The sequence below is a fragment of the Sarcophilus harrisii genome, chromosome 4 (genome assembly GCF_902635505.1).
Source record: "Sarcophilus harrisii chromosome 4, mSarHar1.11, whole genome shotgun sequence".
In the NCBI taxonomy this organism is placed as follows: domain Eukaryota; kingdom Metazoa; phylum Chordata; class Mammalia; order Dasyuromorphia; family Dasyuridae; genus Sarcophilus; species Sarcophilus harrisii.
In genome coordinates this window covers 437,530,375-437,547,113 of record NC_045429.1, presented here as the reverse complement: position 1 = coordinate 437,547,113, position 16,739 = coordinate 437,530,375, and the positions used below count along the sequence as shown (strand labels likewise).

Below are 16,739 nucleotides of genomic sequence, written 5' to 3'. Positions count from 1 at the left end.
TTGGTTTTGGGGTTTTTAAGGAAGCCATTTGGGGAGGTTTCCAGCTCTCTCTTTTTTCTACCATCCCGGCCCGGCATAGACTGTTCCTCAGTGGGGAATCTGGGCCATTGCTTCACTTGGAAAAAACGCCAGCAGCGCCAGGCCCAGCCCTGGCACAGGAGGATGGATGTCAGCGCGACTATCATAGGCGGCGTATCTGTGACAGGCCCCGTTCTGCAGGATGGTCTGCTTCGTACCCTGAAGGGTCAGTTTGTCATAATAAAGACTATTCTCTTTGGAACAGGGTGTCTGCGTGTGATTTAACAGAACAAATTTATAACTAAAAGGGGAAAAAAAGGAAGCCCAGGGTGGGACAAAGAATGATAGAGGATCACAAAACTACAGGCAGAAGCTTAGAGAGCGGCTGATTTAATTTTCCTCATTATGAGGGAACAGAGGCAAAGAAAGGTGACTCTACCTGGTCTCATCTGCCTCCAGGATCTACTCCTTCAAGGCAGCTAAATGGTACAGAGGGTAGAGTCGGCGTCAGGAAGACCCCAAGTGTGACTTTAGGCCAATGACTTAATTATCTGTAAAATGAGGATAATACCTACTGCCTGGGCTGGTTGTAAAGATAAAACAGGATATGTGTAAAGGGGTTTGCAAATCTTACAAGCTAATTATTATTATTATCCATCTTTATTACACCATGTTGACATTTTATGGTAGGCAAACATGGCATTTAATCTGGAAAGGATTATCCCCTTATCTTGAAAGAGGAACCAGTCTCGTGGGCATCTTGGCCCTGAGGGAGGCCCCCTTGCCTAGAATTCGATTCAATTCAACCAATAACATGGTTGTTGTTCAGTCGAGTATGACTCTCTGTGACCTTATTTGGGGTTATCTTGGCAGAGATACTAGAATGGTTCGCCATTTCCTCCTCCATTTTACGTTTTAGTTTTTCTTCTCTGGCCCATTGTACAGATAAGGAAACTGAGGCAAAAAGGGTTAGATGACTTGTCTAGATCATACAACTAGTAAGTATCTGAGGCTGAATTTGAACTCAGGTCCTTTTGATCACAGTCCTGATGCTCTATCACAGGGGTCCTCAAACTTTTTAAATATGGGGCCAGTTCACTGTCCCTCTGTTGGAGGGCCAGACTAGAATAAAAACAAACACTTTGTTTTGTGGGCCTTTAAATAAAGAAACTTCAGAGTCCTGGGTGAGGGGGATAAACATCCTCAGTTTGTTGCATCTGGCCCGCGGGGCGTAGTTTGAGGACCCCTCCTCAACTGTGCCATGTAGCTGCAGTGATAGAGAGCCAGGCTTGAAGTAGGTAAAACCTGGATTTGAGATGTAACAGAGAGTTACTAGGTAACCAGGAACATGTCCCCTAATCTCAGGCCTCAGTTTCCTGATTTTTAAAACGAGGAGGTGGAGCTAGATGGCCTCCAGCTCTGGATGTGGGTCACTATTCTCCTAGGATGGACATAGGCTGTGTGGCCCCTCGGGGATAAGGTAAGCCTGGGAGATGATTATTCACAGATCCATAAAGCTCAGGGGTACCCGATGCCATGGCTGAACCGAGGGGCTCGGGGGAAGGTTCCCACTGCCTCACGTATCCCCTCACCAAAGGCAAACCAGAGTGTCCATGGGTAAGACTGACCGGAGAGGCTCTTCTTCATTTTGGGCCATGAATTTCCTGGGAAAGCATTGGGTCTTAACGGTTCACATTCAGCTCTGGCCAGAGGGAGGTTAGGGAGTTAGGGGAGGTCAGAGCTGGAAGGGACGGAACCGCATCTATGCTGTGAGAGGAAGCCCAAGGGGCCGATTACTCGGAGCTAGTAGAACTCAGACCCAGAGATCCAGTAGAATAGCGGCTCCCTGAGATTGTTTTTGCCTGTCGCTGTAACCCCCCGGAATAGCACAGAGATTGCACACAGTAGGCGCTGACTGAGTTCCTGCTAATCCAGTGCTCAAATAACACTTCCCCCTGAGCTCCCTCTCCGACCTTCACTGATTTTCGTTCAGGGGCGAGAGTGAGGGAAGCAAAACAATTCCCAAGGACGCTCTATGTCTGGGTTAAGTGGAAGTCCATGGGCCTGCTTTGGGGAAAAATTGATAACTACATCTATCTCACCAGTCTGTGTGGTCCGGCACAATCCTCCATATTTTATGCATTTAAAAACCTAATTCTGAAGAGCCCCAAGGGACCTGTGAGGCAGGAGAGCTCTGAGCCCCCGCTCTAGAGCAACCCTTACTCACTGCTTAGCTCCGAGTCCTCTCTAGAGAAGCCCTTGGTCACCGCTTCTCTCTGAGCACTCTCTCTAGAACAGCCCCTGATGGCTGCTTAGCCATGAGCCCCGGTTCTAGAGCCAGCCATTGGTCACTGCTTTGTTCTGTTATGGCAAAAACAAAGACCATGGAATCTCCCCTAGATTCTAGCGATGGAGGATCTCCACGTCCCCTCCTCTTACAGACAAGGGTCACTGAGTTCTGTAGAAATATAGGGACTTGCCTAAGGTAACGACTGTTCAGGGACAGGTCAGGGAGCAGGGAGCCTCGAGTGTAAATCCTGCCTGATACTTCTGAGCAGTTACGTGACCACCACTAGGTCACGATTTCATTATCTGTAATCTGGGGATAACATCTCTATTCCTCGGGAGGCAACATGTCCCTAACACACAGTGCACAGCCTGGGTCAGTCCCAGCTGTCGAGAAGTCCCGATCTGTACCGAGAGAGGGGAGTCCTCATGGAGAGGAAAAAAAGAAATGCCCACCTCCCAGAGCTTACATTAGATAATAAGCATAATACCCACAGTGTGTATTTAAAATACCCAATAGCACGCAGTTATGTAGCATTTTTAGGATTCCTGACCGGATTTACAAACATTAACCCATCTGATCTCAGGGCAGCCTGGGAAGCAGGTGCGATTGTTGTCCCTACTTCAGAGCTGGGGAATGTAGGTGATTTACTCGCTACGTGAGTGTTGGAGACAGGATCTGACCCCTCAGGTCTGGGAAGCCCAGTGAGTAATTGTCAGCCATCATTAAAGCTGCAGTGACAGAAAACTGCACCCATAAGGTCTGCAGCTTCACCAGGCCGATGTAGGAACAAGATCCTGCCAACACACACAAGTAGGGCATCAGTCCCAGCTGAGGCACAGGCTGGGTGACTTGCCCAGAGTCACCCCAGACATCTCTGAGCCTAGGTTTTCTCCTCTCCAGACCCCTTGTTCTATCCACACCGCCTCTTTTGTGTTCACAAGTAAGTACAAACAAGGTCATCTGAGCAAAAGTGGGATATTATTATTAATTACAGAATTATCAACAAAGACATAATTGGGCAACATCATTATTAATAACGTGTAGAACAGTGGATCTGCTTCCAGGGGCCCTGAGGGCCTCATGGCATCTCACGGGCCCCGGTTCCTGATGAGGAATGTGCGGGCAGGAAGGATATACAGCGGGTGCATGTGAGATGGGAGGCCGGAGGCCCTCAGGAGGCTGGCTGCCTCGCCCGTGCTCACTGCTGGGGGGGAAGAGCCTCTGAATGCCTGGGCTCTAGAGCTCCATTCAAACCCAGGGACGCTTGGGAGTCCCTCGGGAGGGGCCAGGGAAGGGAGCACAAAGCAGAGGACAATGGTCCTACTCCCCCAGAGCCTGGGCTTCCTCATGTTCCCTGGGCTTGTCCCAATCAAAACAAAGCTGCCCCCGGCAGTCAGGGTCCCGGTCTCGTTCTGTGCCCTTTAACTACATGGGAACGGCGGCCACCATGGAGCCATGAAAGGAGGAGAGCGTCCAAGGGCTCCTTGTACCTGGGACGGCGGGAATAAGGAGGTCTCCAGTCAGAGGGGACGGATTCTGCCTGGGACCCACTCCATCATTTCCTTGCAGGGGAAGGTTAGATGGTCACAGGGATCCCTTTAATCTCTGGAGCTAGATTCTTTTTTCTTTTTTTAATTAAAAAACATTTTTTTTTTGAGCTAGATTCTTTCAACAGTTTACCCTACAGGTCCCTGTGCCCACTACCTTCCCCTGCCTCGGGTGACTTCTGTAGCCGGGCACCTTGAAACGAAACCAAGGGACAAACTGTCCCGAGGCCACCCCACACTCTGAGCCAAACGGCCCTGGGGACAAGAAAGGGGGACCCATAGACACGTGTCCCCTCGCAGTCACTGCATAGCTGGCCGTTAGTGACTGAGGACTGGGAGCTGATGTCAGGGGCAGCCTTGAAGCCAGGATCTCGCCTCCCTCCACAGTGCTCATCCTGTGCCCCAGGAAGCGGGCTCCGAGGCTCCCGAGCATGGGGGCCCAGCCACGGCCCCCTTACGGTCTGGAGTCCGGGGGCAGAAGTCGCAGCCCCCTCATTCCCCAGCCCCCACCTCACCACTAAGCCTGGGAGACTCAGGACGCCGGAGAATGAGAAGCTGCCCAGCTGTCCAGGCTGTCCGAGGCCAGGGAGAGTCCCTGCTACAAGTTCTACGGGTCACTTGCGGCGGCAAACCCTCTGTTCTACCCCCAGAAGAACCCTGTCACTGTAGGAATCAGAACAGAGCGAGCCCGATGGCTGACCTAGGAAGGGAAGCCCGTGAGGGGCTGCCCCCGGCACCTGGGGCAGATACCAGGAACCCAGAGGACGTCATTGAGTCCAGGAGGCAGGGACTTCCAGAGCAAAGGCAGAAAGGCCGACGAGGTGATTTATAAACCCAGAGAAGGGAGCTCCAACACCACCCAGTGCACCCTGGGAGCCAAGGGCCCCGTCCGTATGAAAGGTCAGCAGCCAGATCTGGACGCGGGTCCTCTGACTCTGAACACGGAGGCTCGGCTGTGGCGGCCTTTGGGGGGTCTCCGTGATCCTGCAGGAGATCCTGGGGCCTCCCTTGTCCCTGCCTGCCCTCCAGTCACTCAGAAAGCTCTTCCTCCCACCTCGCTCAGCAGCTTCGATTCCTCCAATCTGGCTCTGGGCCCCCTAGTTAAGCAGAAGGCGCCCAGCCAGGCCTGAGAGCGGGGCTGTTTCTAGGGGCTCCTACTGCACCCCAGAGTCCCGGACTGAATGAGTCATCTCTGTTCCTGGCCTGAGTGACCCAGAGCAGCTGCCAGCTTCCCCATCGGGGGCAGAAGGGCGGACCCTTCCCCAGAGGAGCTGCGGGGCAGGCGGCAGCACGAAGTGGAAGGAGGGGGGCTATTTTTTAGCTGAGGAGTTGAGTCACAGCTCCTCTCTGAAAAATGGGGGAAAACTGGGGCAGCACGGTGGCGCAGTGGGTAGAGACCCAGCCTCGAAGTCAGGACGTGAGTTCAAATTCAGCCTCAGACACTTAACACCTCCTGGCTGTGTGACCCTGGGCAGGTCACTTAACCCTAATTACCTCAGAAAAAAAAGGGAAAAACTAGATCCCCCTCCCCATCTTCCCCCAGCTCTCAGAATCCCGGCCCCCTCCAAACCCAAATCCTGCACCCCCTTCTCAGGGATGCCGCCCCTGACTGCCCAGCAGCTCCCCAAGCCTCCTGAGTCCTCGCACCCTCCAGGACCCCCAGGAGCTGCCCTCTCCTGCTGAGGGCTCCCTCCCGTGGCTTCTGAGGGGGAGGAAAGGAAAAGCCAGGCTGAGCTGGGGAGGGAGAACGACCCCAAGCCCGAGGCAGAGCAGACTGCTGGCCTTCTGCTGGTCCCTTGGGCCCTGGATCAAAGGTTCTCCCACACCCTGGAGCACAGGCCCTGCCCCCCCCCCGCTGAGGGGGTCCCCAAGGGGAGGCCCTTATCTGCAGGCTTCATGGGAAAGTGAGCCTGCCTCCCACTGGGGGCCTCCCAGGCTGCAGGAAGCCTCCAGCCACATTTCACAAATCTTGGGGAGCGGGGGAGGACGGTAGGGACGAGGAAGGGAGGAGGGAGACCAGAAGAGCGCACGGAGGGCTTCTCATCGCCCCTCCCCAGCAGGGAGCAGACCCTCTCCTCCTGCCCAACCTCTGAGGGATGGGTCCAAGCCTGGGAACGTGTGCATCAGTCAGCCTGTGGGGAAGGAGCATCTGGAGGAGGGGAAACATGGGGGCCGCTATCGGAAACAGGCCTGCGTCAACAAATGGCTGAGCCGCTGACCCCGGGTGGGGGTGGGGGGGTGGGCAGAGGCCCAGAGGCCTCCCACCGGGCGGCTCACCTTCCAGCAGGGAGGCCGAGTGGCAGTTCTGGCTGCTCAAACCAGAGCGATCCCAGAGCCTCCCGGTGTGAGGGGGCCTCCAGGCAGCCTCCAGCCCAAGAGGAATCCCGCTGGCGGGCCTTTCTCACAAACGGCTCCTGGCCTGTGCCTGAAAAGTGGTGGGGAACTCACCACCTGGAGAGGAGGCGGCCCCTGTTCTTCTCTTTGTGGGGAGGACGCCCTTAAAGTGCTGTGTAAATGCTGGCTCTTACTGTTAATATTTATCCTTATTAATTATTACATCATTATTATATAAACATCGGACTAAACCTTCCCCTGTGCGAGCTCCTCATTCTGCCTTCTGGGCCCAGCCAAGCTCCTCTTCCTCCCCTGGCAGAGAGACGCCTTTCCCTCCCACCCACCCCCCGCCTTCTCTTCTCGGGGATAAAAGTCCCTCCTCCCTCCCATTCAGGGGGCCAGGGTCCCTCCTCCGGCCCACTAAGGTCCTTCCTAAAACGGGGTCCAGAAACGAAGGCGGTGACCCCGGCGGGGCCGAGGCCGAGACCCTACAGGGGAGTCCTGACCTGGCCTTGCCAGCCTGTCTGTAAGGAGGGTTTTGCTGGTTTCCTTGGTGATTTTATTTTGTGCATTTAAAAACAGGGTTCTGAAGGGGGGGCAGATCTTCTCCCCAAAGGATGAAAAGCCCCTGTTCTGGGTGAAGGAGGCCTGGAATTAAAGGCAGGGAGGCTGGAAAGAGACCGCAGGGGGATGCCCCAAGACAAGAGACGGAGGCCAGAAGCAGGACATGGGAGAGTTTGCGGCGGGGAGGAGGGAGGAAGGAGAGCAAAGGTGGGGGTCGGGAGGTGACGAGGACTTTGGGGAACCAAACAGGGGGAATTTCCATTTGATCCTGAAGGCGATGGGGAGCCAGAGGAGCCCCTGCACCTAGTAGGGACTTTAATAAGGGCTTGTTGATTGACTTCCCGATTCCCACTCAGAGGAGGGCTGGAGTCCCTGGGCTCTCGGGTGCCCGCACAGCCTGGCTCCCTGTGAGCTCCCCAAGGGCAGGGCCCGAGCCCTCGCCCCGGAGCAGAGCCCGGCTGCCCACAGAGAACGAACCCAGAAACAGCCACACTCCCCTTCAGACCCAGATTTGTGTGTAAACAGCCATTATCTCTGTCCCGGCTCTTCCCTTCCCAGGATGATTTTTTTTTGACTGGCTAAAGGGGCCATTCTCTGCCCATTTCTCCCCCAGCCCGGACCCCCGATTTGGTCGCCTTATCAAACTCGTCCAGCTTAAAAGGGCCCAGCCCCGCTGCCTCCAGGGCCACTCTGCGGTCCTGCTGCACGTCTGGCCACTGACCCAGACGGCTCCGGGGGGCCTGGCCCAGCCCCCTCACCTTGATATAACCTGTGCGTCACAGCCCTTGTCCTGCGTCACAGCCCGTCCTGCCTGAGGGAGAAACAACAATCCCCGGACGGGGGCTTCCTCCCACGCTGCTCTCGGTCCCCTCAGTGCAGTCACATAAGGTCTGTCCCAGCCGGCGGGGCCGTCCCTCCCGCATTTGTCTTCTCTCACTTATTCATTCAACAAATGCAGATCAGGGACGGCCAGGCGGCACATGGGCACTGGCGGGGGGCGGCCGGGAGGACCTGAATTCAAATCCTGCCCAAGACTAGCCGTGTGGCCCTGGGCAAGCCGCTTAACCAAAAATCAGTCAAAATCAAAATCAATTAGAAAATCAAAATTAGAAAATTAATCAAGAAATAAAATAAAATAAAAACCGCGCCTCAATCCTTGCTCTGAGGGCTCCCATCCTCGGGGAGAGACCCAGCACCACTGCCCGAGCACGGAGCAGTCCGGGCGGAGCGACCAGGAACGTCGGAGCCCAACAGTTTTGGCAGGGGAGGAGCGGGTTGGGAGGGGGTGGATTCCGACCCGTGAGGACGGCGGTGACGAGCCCACTCCGGAGCAGGGAGAGGTGGACGCCGTGGGAACAGAATACTCTGTGCGCTCTCCAGGGCATCTCCGTGCTTGGCCCGGGGAGGGGAACCAGGCCGTTCTGAGGGACGGCGAGAACCCCGACTCCATCCACCCCTCCCGGGTCTCCCCATGTGACCATTTTAGGAGCTGCACCTCCGGAGCGGCCTGAGGCAAAGAGCCCCCCGAGGCCCAGAGGGACCCCCCCCCCCCGGACTTCAAAAGAGACCCAGAGGGGTTCAAACTGCCCACTGCAAGGCCCAGGCCGGCAATCCTGAGCCAGGGTTCTTTTAATATCAACTCCCAGGCAGTGAACATTTTTAAAAGTTTAAATATAAAAACATTCCCCCAGCAGCCTGTGCTCTCCTCCCTGCCAAACATAACAGAGATTCCCTGTCCCTGCCCCCGCCGCCTCTCCCCTCCCCCATCTGCATCTGCCACAGGGACATAATGATTTATGGCTTGTTCCCCTCGGGGGGCCTGGAGGGAGGGACAGAATGAGGGGGGGCTCAGGTGGCCCCGTCACCTCCCGGACCAGAGCAATATTTGGAAAACGGGTGGGGGTGGGAGGACTCCAAATTTCCTGTTAATTGGTGACATGGATGCCATTCCAGAACATCCTCTTCCTCTCCCAGCTCCTCCCCCCAGCAGAGAGAACAGATGGCCGGCACCCACTCCTCCCTCGGGAGCCGGCGGCGTTCTAGCAGGATCCCCAAGTCTCCTGGGGGCCACACCCCCTGCGCTAAGGGAGGAGGCGCAGAACAGACAGGACCCCCCACAGAGGACCCAGGCCTCCCACCCCCTTGTCTGGGCCCCCCAGGAACCATCCCGAACGGCTCTTGTCCCGGATACTGCTGCCCACACTAAGGGAACTGAGGGCAGCGCGCCCCCTCCCTCCTCCCTTGTGTTCGCCCCCTCTGTCCCTCGCTCCCGGTTTCTGTCTTTGTCTGTCTGTCTCCTTCTCTGTCCCTCTGCCCCCCTCCCCCACTCTCTCTATCTGTGTCTGTCTTTCCTCCCTCTATCTCTCTGTCCCTCCCTGTCTCTTTCTTTTTCTGTTCTCTCTCTCTCTCTCTCTGCCCCCTATTCTGTCTCTCTCCGTCTCTGTGTTTTCTCCCCCTCCCCGTGCACACTCACACTCACACTGTTTCTTTCCCTCCCCCTCCCCCCACTCTGCTCCCTCCATAAAGCAGCGCCAGCTTTGGTTGCCTTGGCAGCGCTGGTTTCCCTGGCGATGGTGCCAAGGAACAAGGAGCAGCCTGGCACTGAGGGCGCCGCGGTGAGGGGCAGCAGGAGGGAGGCAGGCAGGCCCCAAACTCCTCTGGGCTCTGGGGGGCCCGCCCCGCCCCCTGCCCTTGCCCCCTAAGTCTGGGACCATTGGCCATGTGCAGGTCCCAAGCCCGGACCCTCACCTTCTGCACTGCCCACAAGGGCCGCCCATCAGAACCCGGCGTTACCGAGGTCTCAGGCTCTATGCCAGCACAGGCCGGAGCCCCCTGCGGCCCGCAGTTGGGGGAGGGGGCCGGGGTCACTTGGAGATAAGCAGATGTGATGGGGCTGGGGGGGGGGACAGGTGAGTGAGCGCCGACGGTCACCGGGATCCCTCATGCTGAGAGGGGACGAGGAGGCGGGGTCCCCGGAGGGCCGGGCGGAGCCAGGATGCGACGGGCCCCAAGAGGCGCAGGTGGAGAAGGGGGCCCTTTGCCACGGCGGGGCGGCCCCTCACCCAGAATCCCAGAAGCCCATATACCGTCTCCTGGACAGCCAGCCAGGGACCAGAGAAACCAGAGAGACGAGGGGAGCGCAGAGGAAATGCCGGGGGTCTCAGCATTAGAGGGAAGGGGTTCTGGGGGCTGGGCTTTCTCTCTCAGTCCTTAGCGTTAATCACTGTGCCCGGTACCAGGAGACGCCCAGTCAGTGTTGACTGTGCTCCATGGAAGGGCCAAGAGGCAAGAGGAAGGAGGGGCTTCTGTGCAGACCCCAGGGAGGGGCTAAGGGAACACAGCCGGGGGACCCCCCCCAGCCCCCAGCGTCTGACCTGGATCTGCCCTTTGCCCATGATCTTGTCCACGATCTCGTTGTTGTCCTTGTTAACCTTGGTCTTGTCATAGCATTTCTCGTAGCAGAGGATCCGCAGGGACTGGGAGCCCTCCAGCTCAATCTCAAATTCCTGGGGGGCAAGAACAAAGTCACCAGGACCGCTCTACCCCTGCGTGCACTTAGGGGAAGGAGCCCCTCCGAGGTCGCCAAGCTGGCCCCAGGGGGGCCCGGGCAGGGAAACGCGAGGGATCGGAGAGCAGAGGGGATGGCCGGGGCAGGGCGCCCTGACCCACATCACCCTGGCTCTGGTCAAACCACAGGGGAGCGTGTGCTGCTACACCCTGGCATGACAGCGGCGGAGTGCCTGTCCCTCTAGAGCCGGGGCTCCCCATCTCTCTGGAGCTTTCTAGAGCTAGGGTTCTCCATCTCTCTGGAGCTTTCTAGAGCCAGGGTTCTCCATCTCTCTGGAGCTTTCTAGAACCGGGGCTTTCTCTGGAGCTTTCTAGAGCCAGGGTTCCCCATCTCTCTGGAGCTTTCTAAAGCTAGGGTTCCCCATCTCTCTGGAGCTTTCTAGAGCTAGGGCTTCTCTCTGGAGCTTTCTAGAGTCAGAGTTCTCCATCTCTCTGGAACTCTCTAGAGCTGGGGCTCCCATCTCTCCCTTTCACTCACCTCATTCCACTGGGGCTCCGTCGTGTCCCGAAATACCCTGGTTTTTGCTTTGCTGACAAAATAGCCAAACGAATCCACCTCTAACGTACAGTACAAGTCTGGGGAAGAAAGAGAAAGCAGAGGGACGTCAGGCTACGGGGGAGCAGGAATAGGGAGATGCTGATGGATAGTATGATACAATGGAAAGGAGCACAGAGGACCAGGAAATCAAATGGAACCTTGTGTGGAAATAACTTCTCTGATCCTCAGTCTCTTCCTCAGCAAAATTAAAAGGCTGGGCTACAGAAAGACAAGGAAAGAGCCCAGGACTTGGGAGTGAGACAGACTTCCATTTGAATCTCTTCCTCCTGCTAAGTATCTGAGTGATGGAGGGCTAGTCACGTCTTCTCTGAGTTTCAGTGACTTCCGTTAAAAAGCAGGGGTCAGACTGAATCATTTCGAGGCCCTGACAACCCTAAACCCAACCTTGGAAGATACGCCCTATACACGTCTCCCCTGTTTGGAGGGTAAGTGTCTGGAGAGCAAGAACTTCCCAAGAAAATAATCTTTAGCTGGAGAGATTTCAGCACCATAAAATGCAACCACTAAGGGGGGGGGGGGGGGGAAGGCCCAGAAAAAGGAAGGAATTCACCTAAAGTCATAGAGTAAGGGGCAAGGCCAGGCTCCAAAACTTGCTCTTGGAATTGGCTGTAACAATAATAATAATCATTGTTTCATTACCATTTTTAGCGTTATGTTTTCTCATTTGATCTAGATCCTCCCAATAAACCTGGGATATTATCCCCATTTTGCAGATGAGAAAGCCCAGGCTGAGAAAGTGAATTGCATGGACTTTTTTTGCTTCTATATCTCCACATCCTACACTTTTCTCTCCCTGTGAACCATCCTCAATGTCACAGAAAAAGAGGAAGAAAGGAATGAAAATTCAACAAAACTGATCAAGATATCAACAAAAATAGCCGTGAATCCCTACCCTCTGCAAAGGAGTAGGGGGAAAAATCTTTTCATGAAGTTAAGCTTCTTTTTTTACTTTTTTCTTCTTCTTTTGTTTTTCCCTGCACTTAAACCAGTGTTTCACCTATAAAAATCGTTTTATTAGCTCATTTGTTAAATGGACTTGTTATGGAAAAGCATTGTGCAACCCTAAATAAGTAGACTTTATTTTAAATATCTTATTTATTAAATATTTTAAATAATATCCAGACAGGGTGTACCTGACAGGTTCACTACAAGGGGGGTCCGGATGGTGGGGGCTGCTGGGAATTCACCTCCCCTGGGGTCTCCCCACAGGAAAAGGTAGCTCCCGGGTACTCCCCCCGGCACCTTTCTCTGATCATCGAGAGACACGATGGTGAACAGCTAAGTGGGGGTCACTGCTCTGAAGCGAGAGGTCAGGGTCCCGGAGATAAAACCCAAGTATTCCTGCTCTATTCGGCTCCCACAAATCATGTTGCTCCCATGAGCATCAAAGCTGAGCCCCGGGGCTGCTTTCCATCAGGAGGGATTTCACATGGCAAGAGGGGGACGGGGGGAGGGAGAGGCTGCTCTTCCTCCCCCCCCCCCACCAGCCCCTCGGCCTCCAGCCAAGACTGACTTATAGTCCGGAGGGCTCAGATCCCGTTGGGAAGGGGAAGGGGAGGAAAGAAGATGAATGATTCAGGTGAAATCCCCAAGTCATCCAGAGCTCCGGAAGCCTCAGCCAGGAGGGGGAGGAGGCTCCGTGTCTCTCTGCCTGTCTTGGAGCACGGATCCTTACTTTTAGCAAAGGAAACTGGGTCTGAACGGGCCATTTTGGAGCAGAAGATGTTCTTGGAAGCTCACCAGTCAGACGTAGCCTGAAAGCACCGGCCAAGTTCAAAAATAACCGAGGGAGACTAAATTAACCGTCCCAGTGGGACAGGAGGCAGGGGAGGATACTAATAGAAACAGGAAGGAGCATCTGAGATCACAGGCCCAGGCTTTAAAGATCCCGAGCCCAGTGGCCTCATTGAAAAACCTGTACACCACTAAAGCGAGCCACAAACAAAAGGCTAGAACAGCCATGCTGACTCTGATAATGGGACCCGGGGGCCGGACCGGGGAGCTGGGGTCCGGTGGCAAATAAATAGGACCCACCAGGAGACCCGTTTTAGCTAGAGAGACGTCAGCGCCACAAAATGCAACAACCAAGATGGGGGAAAAAGGCCCAGAAAAAGGAAGGAATTCACCTAAAGTCACAGAGTAAGGGGCAAGGCCAGGCTCCAAAGCCTGCTCTTGCAATTGGCCATAACAATAATAGTCATTGTTTAATTACCATTGTTAGCATTATGTTTTCTCATTTGATCTAGATCCTGCCAACGAACCTGGAATATTATCCCCATTTTGCAGATGAGAAAGCCAAGGCTGAGAAAGTGAATTGCTTAACGTTACCCAGCCAATAAGTGCCTGAAGTAACATTAGAACTCGGGTTTTTTGGTGTCCAAGGCCAGAGCTCCATTCCTTGTCAGTCCTAGCTGCCATATTTCGTTTTAATTCCTCACACTTTCACAAGAAGAGATAAGAGTAAAAAGCCCCAGCTCTGGATTCAGGAGACCTGGGTTCCAGTCTTCTCTCTGATGATTAATACTCATATGGCCTTAGGCAAATCAGCTTCATTTCCATCCCAGCCAGCCTTGATCAGGGACTCTGCTTTTTCTATGTCAAGACCCTCTCCACTGACTCTGTGGTGAAGCACCTAGGGAAGCCCCTTCTCAGAATCAGTTTTTGAAATACAAAAGAAACCCATTCTATTGAAATATAGCTGTCAAAATATTAAAAGTTCCAAGTCCACAGGTTCCCTGACAGACTGGCTAGAATTACAGGAAAAGATAATGGTGAATGTTGGAGGGGATGTGAAAAATGGGACACTGATACTTTGTTGGTGGAACTGTGAATACATCCAGTCATTCAGGAGAGCAATCTGGAATTATGCCCAAAAAGTTATCAAACTGTGCATACCCTTTGATCCAGCAGTGTTACTACTGGGCTTATACCCCAAAGAGATCATAAAGAAGGGAAAGGGACCTGTATGTGCACAAATGTTTGTGGCAGCCCTGTTTGTAGTGGCTAGAAACTGGAAACTGAGTGGATGCCCATCAGTGGGAGAATGGCTGAATATATTATGGCCTATGAATGTTATGGAATATTATTGTTCTGTAAGAAACAATCAGCAGGATGATTTTAGAAAGGCCTGGAGAGACTGACAGGAGCTGATGCTGAGTGAAACAAGCAGGACCAGGAGATTGCTGTATACAGCAAGAATAGGATTATGTAATAATCAAGTCTGATGGACGGGGCCCTTTTCAACAATGAGGTGATTCAGGCCAATTCCAAAAGACTGTGATGGAGAGAGCCAGCTGCATATGGAGAGGACTATGGGGACTGAGTGCAGAGTATGACAGAGTATCTTCACCTTTTTTTAGGCTGTTGTCTGCTTGTTTTTTTTTTTTTTTTCTTTCTCCTTTTTTTCCTTTTTGATCTGATTTTGCTTGGGCAACATGATAAATGTGGAAATATGTTTAGAAGAACTGCATGTTTAACATATATTGGCTATATCTAGCAAAGACTAAGTGTCTGAATTTAGGTCCTCCTGACTTCAGGGTTGGCAGCATTCTATCCACCATGCCATCTAGCTGCCCCTCTTTGGATGTATTTTGAAAAATAAAAGCTATTATTATTACTTTAAAAAACTCCTAGTCTAGTTTGTTTGCTTTTAAAAATCCCTTTCCAGTTTTAAAGCTACAATCTTATAAACTACATGATGTTAGAGCTGGAAGAAAACATGGAGATAATCTGGAGAAATCCCTCAGGATCTGAGGAAAGGAGACTGAAGCCTACTGGGAAAATGGCTCATCCAAAGTCACACGGTTGGGGAATGGGAAAACTGTCCCCATATTCCAGGTCCCTAATCCATGGTCTTTCAGGTTTGGCCAAGCCCTACACGGCTCTGTTCTACTGGGACAACCAAGAGCCAGTCAGTTCTTCCTGCTGCTGAGCCTTGCTGGGCAGTATGGTCCATCCCGAGCCCAATGGCACGGTCAGCTGCCCCCACCCTCCCTGTCCGAGCCTTCCCTGCTCCAACCTAAGCAGGTGTAGTCTTCCGATGGCCCTCCAAGTCCTTCACCTCTCCTGTTCTCCTTTACGCTCACCAAGGTCTTCCTTCAACTGCGGGTCCAGAATGGAGCCCTAACTAACCGTTCCCCGGCAGGGCTGACCCAGGCAGGGTACGATGGAAATAGCTTAACGCTGGAAACCACGCCTCCCTCTGTTAGCCTTTTGGCTGCCCTGTTGCCCCCCTGACTCAGCCTGACTCCTCCATCTCGTTCAGAGCCGCTGCTGTCTGGCCATATGTTCGCCATCTTGTACAAGCGCATTTCTGCATCTCGGTGTGAGACGGTGCCTTTTATCACTGCTGAGCGAGCTTCTTCCTCATTCAGCCCAAAGTCCCAGTGGGTCGGGATCCTTCTGGGTCTAATTCAACCAGCATTTATTGAGAGTCTCCTGTGCACAAGGCACTGGTTTGGGCCCTGGGACTACAGGGAGAAAACCAAAGGTCTCCGGGCTTATGCTGAATATTTGCTTGAATCATGGAGAACCGCAACTCAGAAGGCAAATATTCACACTCTCTCTCTTCCCTTCCTTCCTCCCTCTTTCTCATTTTCTTTTTCTCTTTCCTTCCTTCCCTCCCTTTTCCTTTGCTCCTTCCTTCCTTCCCTCCTTCCTTCCCTTTTCCTTCCCTCCTCCCTCCCTCTCTCCCTTCCTTCATTCCCTCCTTCCTTCCTTCCTCCCTCCCTCCCTCCCTTCCTTCCTTCCTTCTTCTCCTTTCCTCCTCCCCAAGAGGGCAAGCAGTCTGATTAGTTTACACTTGGGCAATCAGGTGAAATAGGGGGAAGCCCACCTCAGAGAGCCTCCCATTGTGCAGCAGACCCTTCCCCATTGAGCTGCAATTCTGGGAGTGGTGTTTAAGGCTCCGAGCCACCTTCCAGCCATTTTCTCATTGCTTCCTTATTTATGCTAGACCTCAGACAAACTGGACAACTTGCTATTTCTGGAATTCGGCCGCTGCCTCCCACCTCCACTCACCATTCGTTGTTTGGAATGTGTCCCTCGGGATGCCAGACTTGGAATCGGGAAAATCTAAATGCAAATTCTACCACAGATACTTACTGGTTCTGGACCTCAGTTTGCTCATCTGTAAAATGGGGATGAGGGAGGGAGCCTATGCCTATCACCACCTTTTAGGTCTAACTCATTTAGCCTCCCTCAGTTTCCTCAGTTGTTAAGTCAGAAAGATCCGAATCCAAATCCGACTTCAGATCCTCACTTGCTGTGTAGCTCTGGGGATATCTCTGGTCTGTGCCTCAGTTTCCCCATCTATGAAATGGAGCTAGGACAGGCAGCCCCAAGGTCCATGTAGCTCTAAATCTATGACCTTTTAACTCACTTAGCTTCCCTGGGCCTCAGTTTCCCCATCTGTAAAATGGGAGTGGCCGAACAGATGGCTGCTAAGGTCCATTCTAGCCCCCTCCCCAGGCTCCCAGGGCACAGGCACAAACCTCTGTCACAGACTGAGGCCCGAGAAGGGAAGTTTCCCCCCGAGTCACCCCGAGAGCCAGCAACCCTGCCCCCTTTGGGGTGCTCCTCCCCATGCCCCAGAGCCGGGGCACTTACTGGCCGACTGCTTGAAGCCCTTGGCGGAGTGGACGATGACGTGCAGGAAGCCATAGAGACCCGGGGCCTCATCATCTGAAACAGAACAAAAGGTGATTTTCGCACACTGGCGGCTCCCTGGAGACTCCAGCCGAGTCCTCCATGGAGGAGCCAAAGCCAAGTGATGGAGCCTTGGTCCGACAGCACCACCTGGTGGGCAGCGGGAGCACCGGGCTGTGGGAAGCAGCTCACCGGAGGCTGAGGCAGGGCCGGG

At 53.9% G+C, this 16,739-nt stretch overlaps 1 protein-coding gene across 6 annotated transcripts in view; it reads right to left on the bottom strand.

Annotated features, from left to right (window-relative positions):
* The window catches only part of ABR (ABR activator of RhoGEF and GTPase), a 271,256-nt gene that overhangs the window by 42,589 nt on the left and 211,928 nt on the right, over positions 1-16,739 (bottom strand). For all 6 annotated transcript variants that reach the window (XM_031967754.1, XM_031967756.1, XM_023503698.2 and 3 more), the window contains 3 exons: positions 16,487-16,561; positions 10,799-10,896; positions 10,128-10,259 (listed from right to left, as the gene is read on the bottom strand). In XM_031967754.1, the coding sequence (XP_031823614.1) occupies positions 10,128-10,259; positions 10,799-10,896; positions 16,487-16,561 (305 nt within the window). The remainder of the gene's footprint in view (positions 1-10,127; positions 10,260-10,798; positions 10,897-16,486; positions 16,562-16,739) is intronic.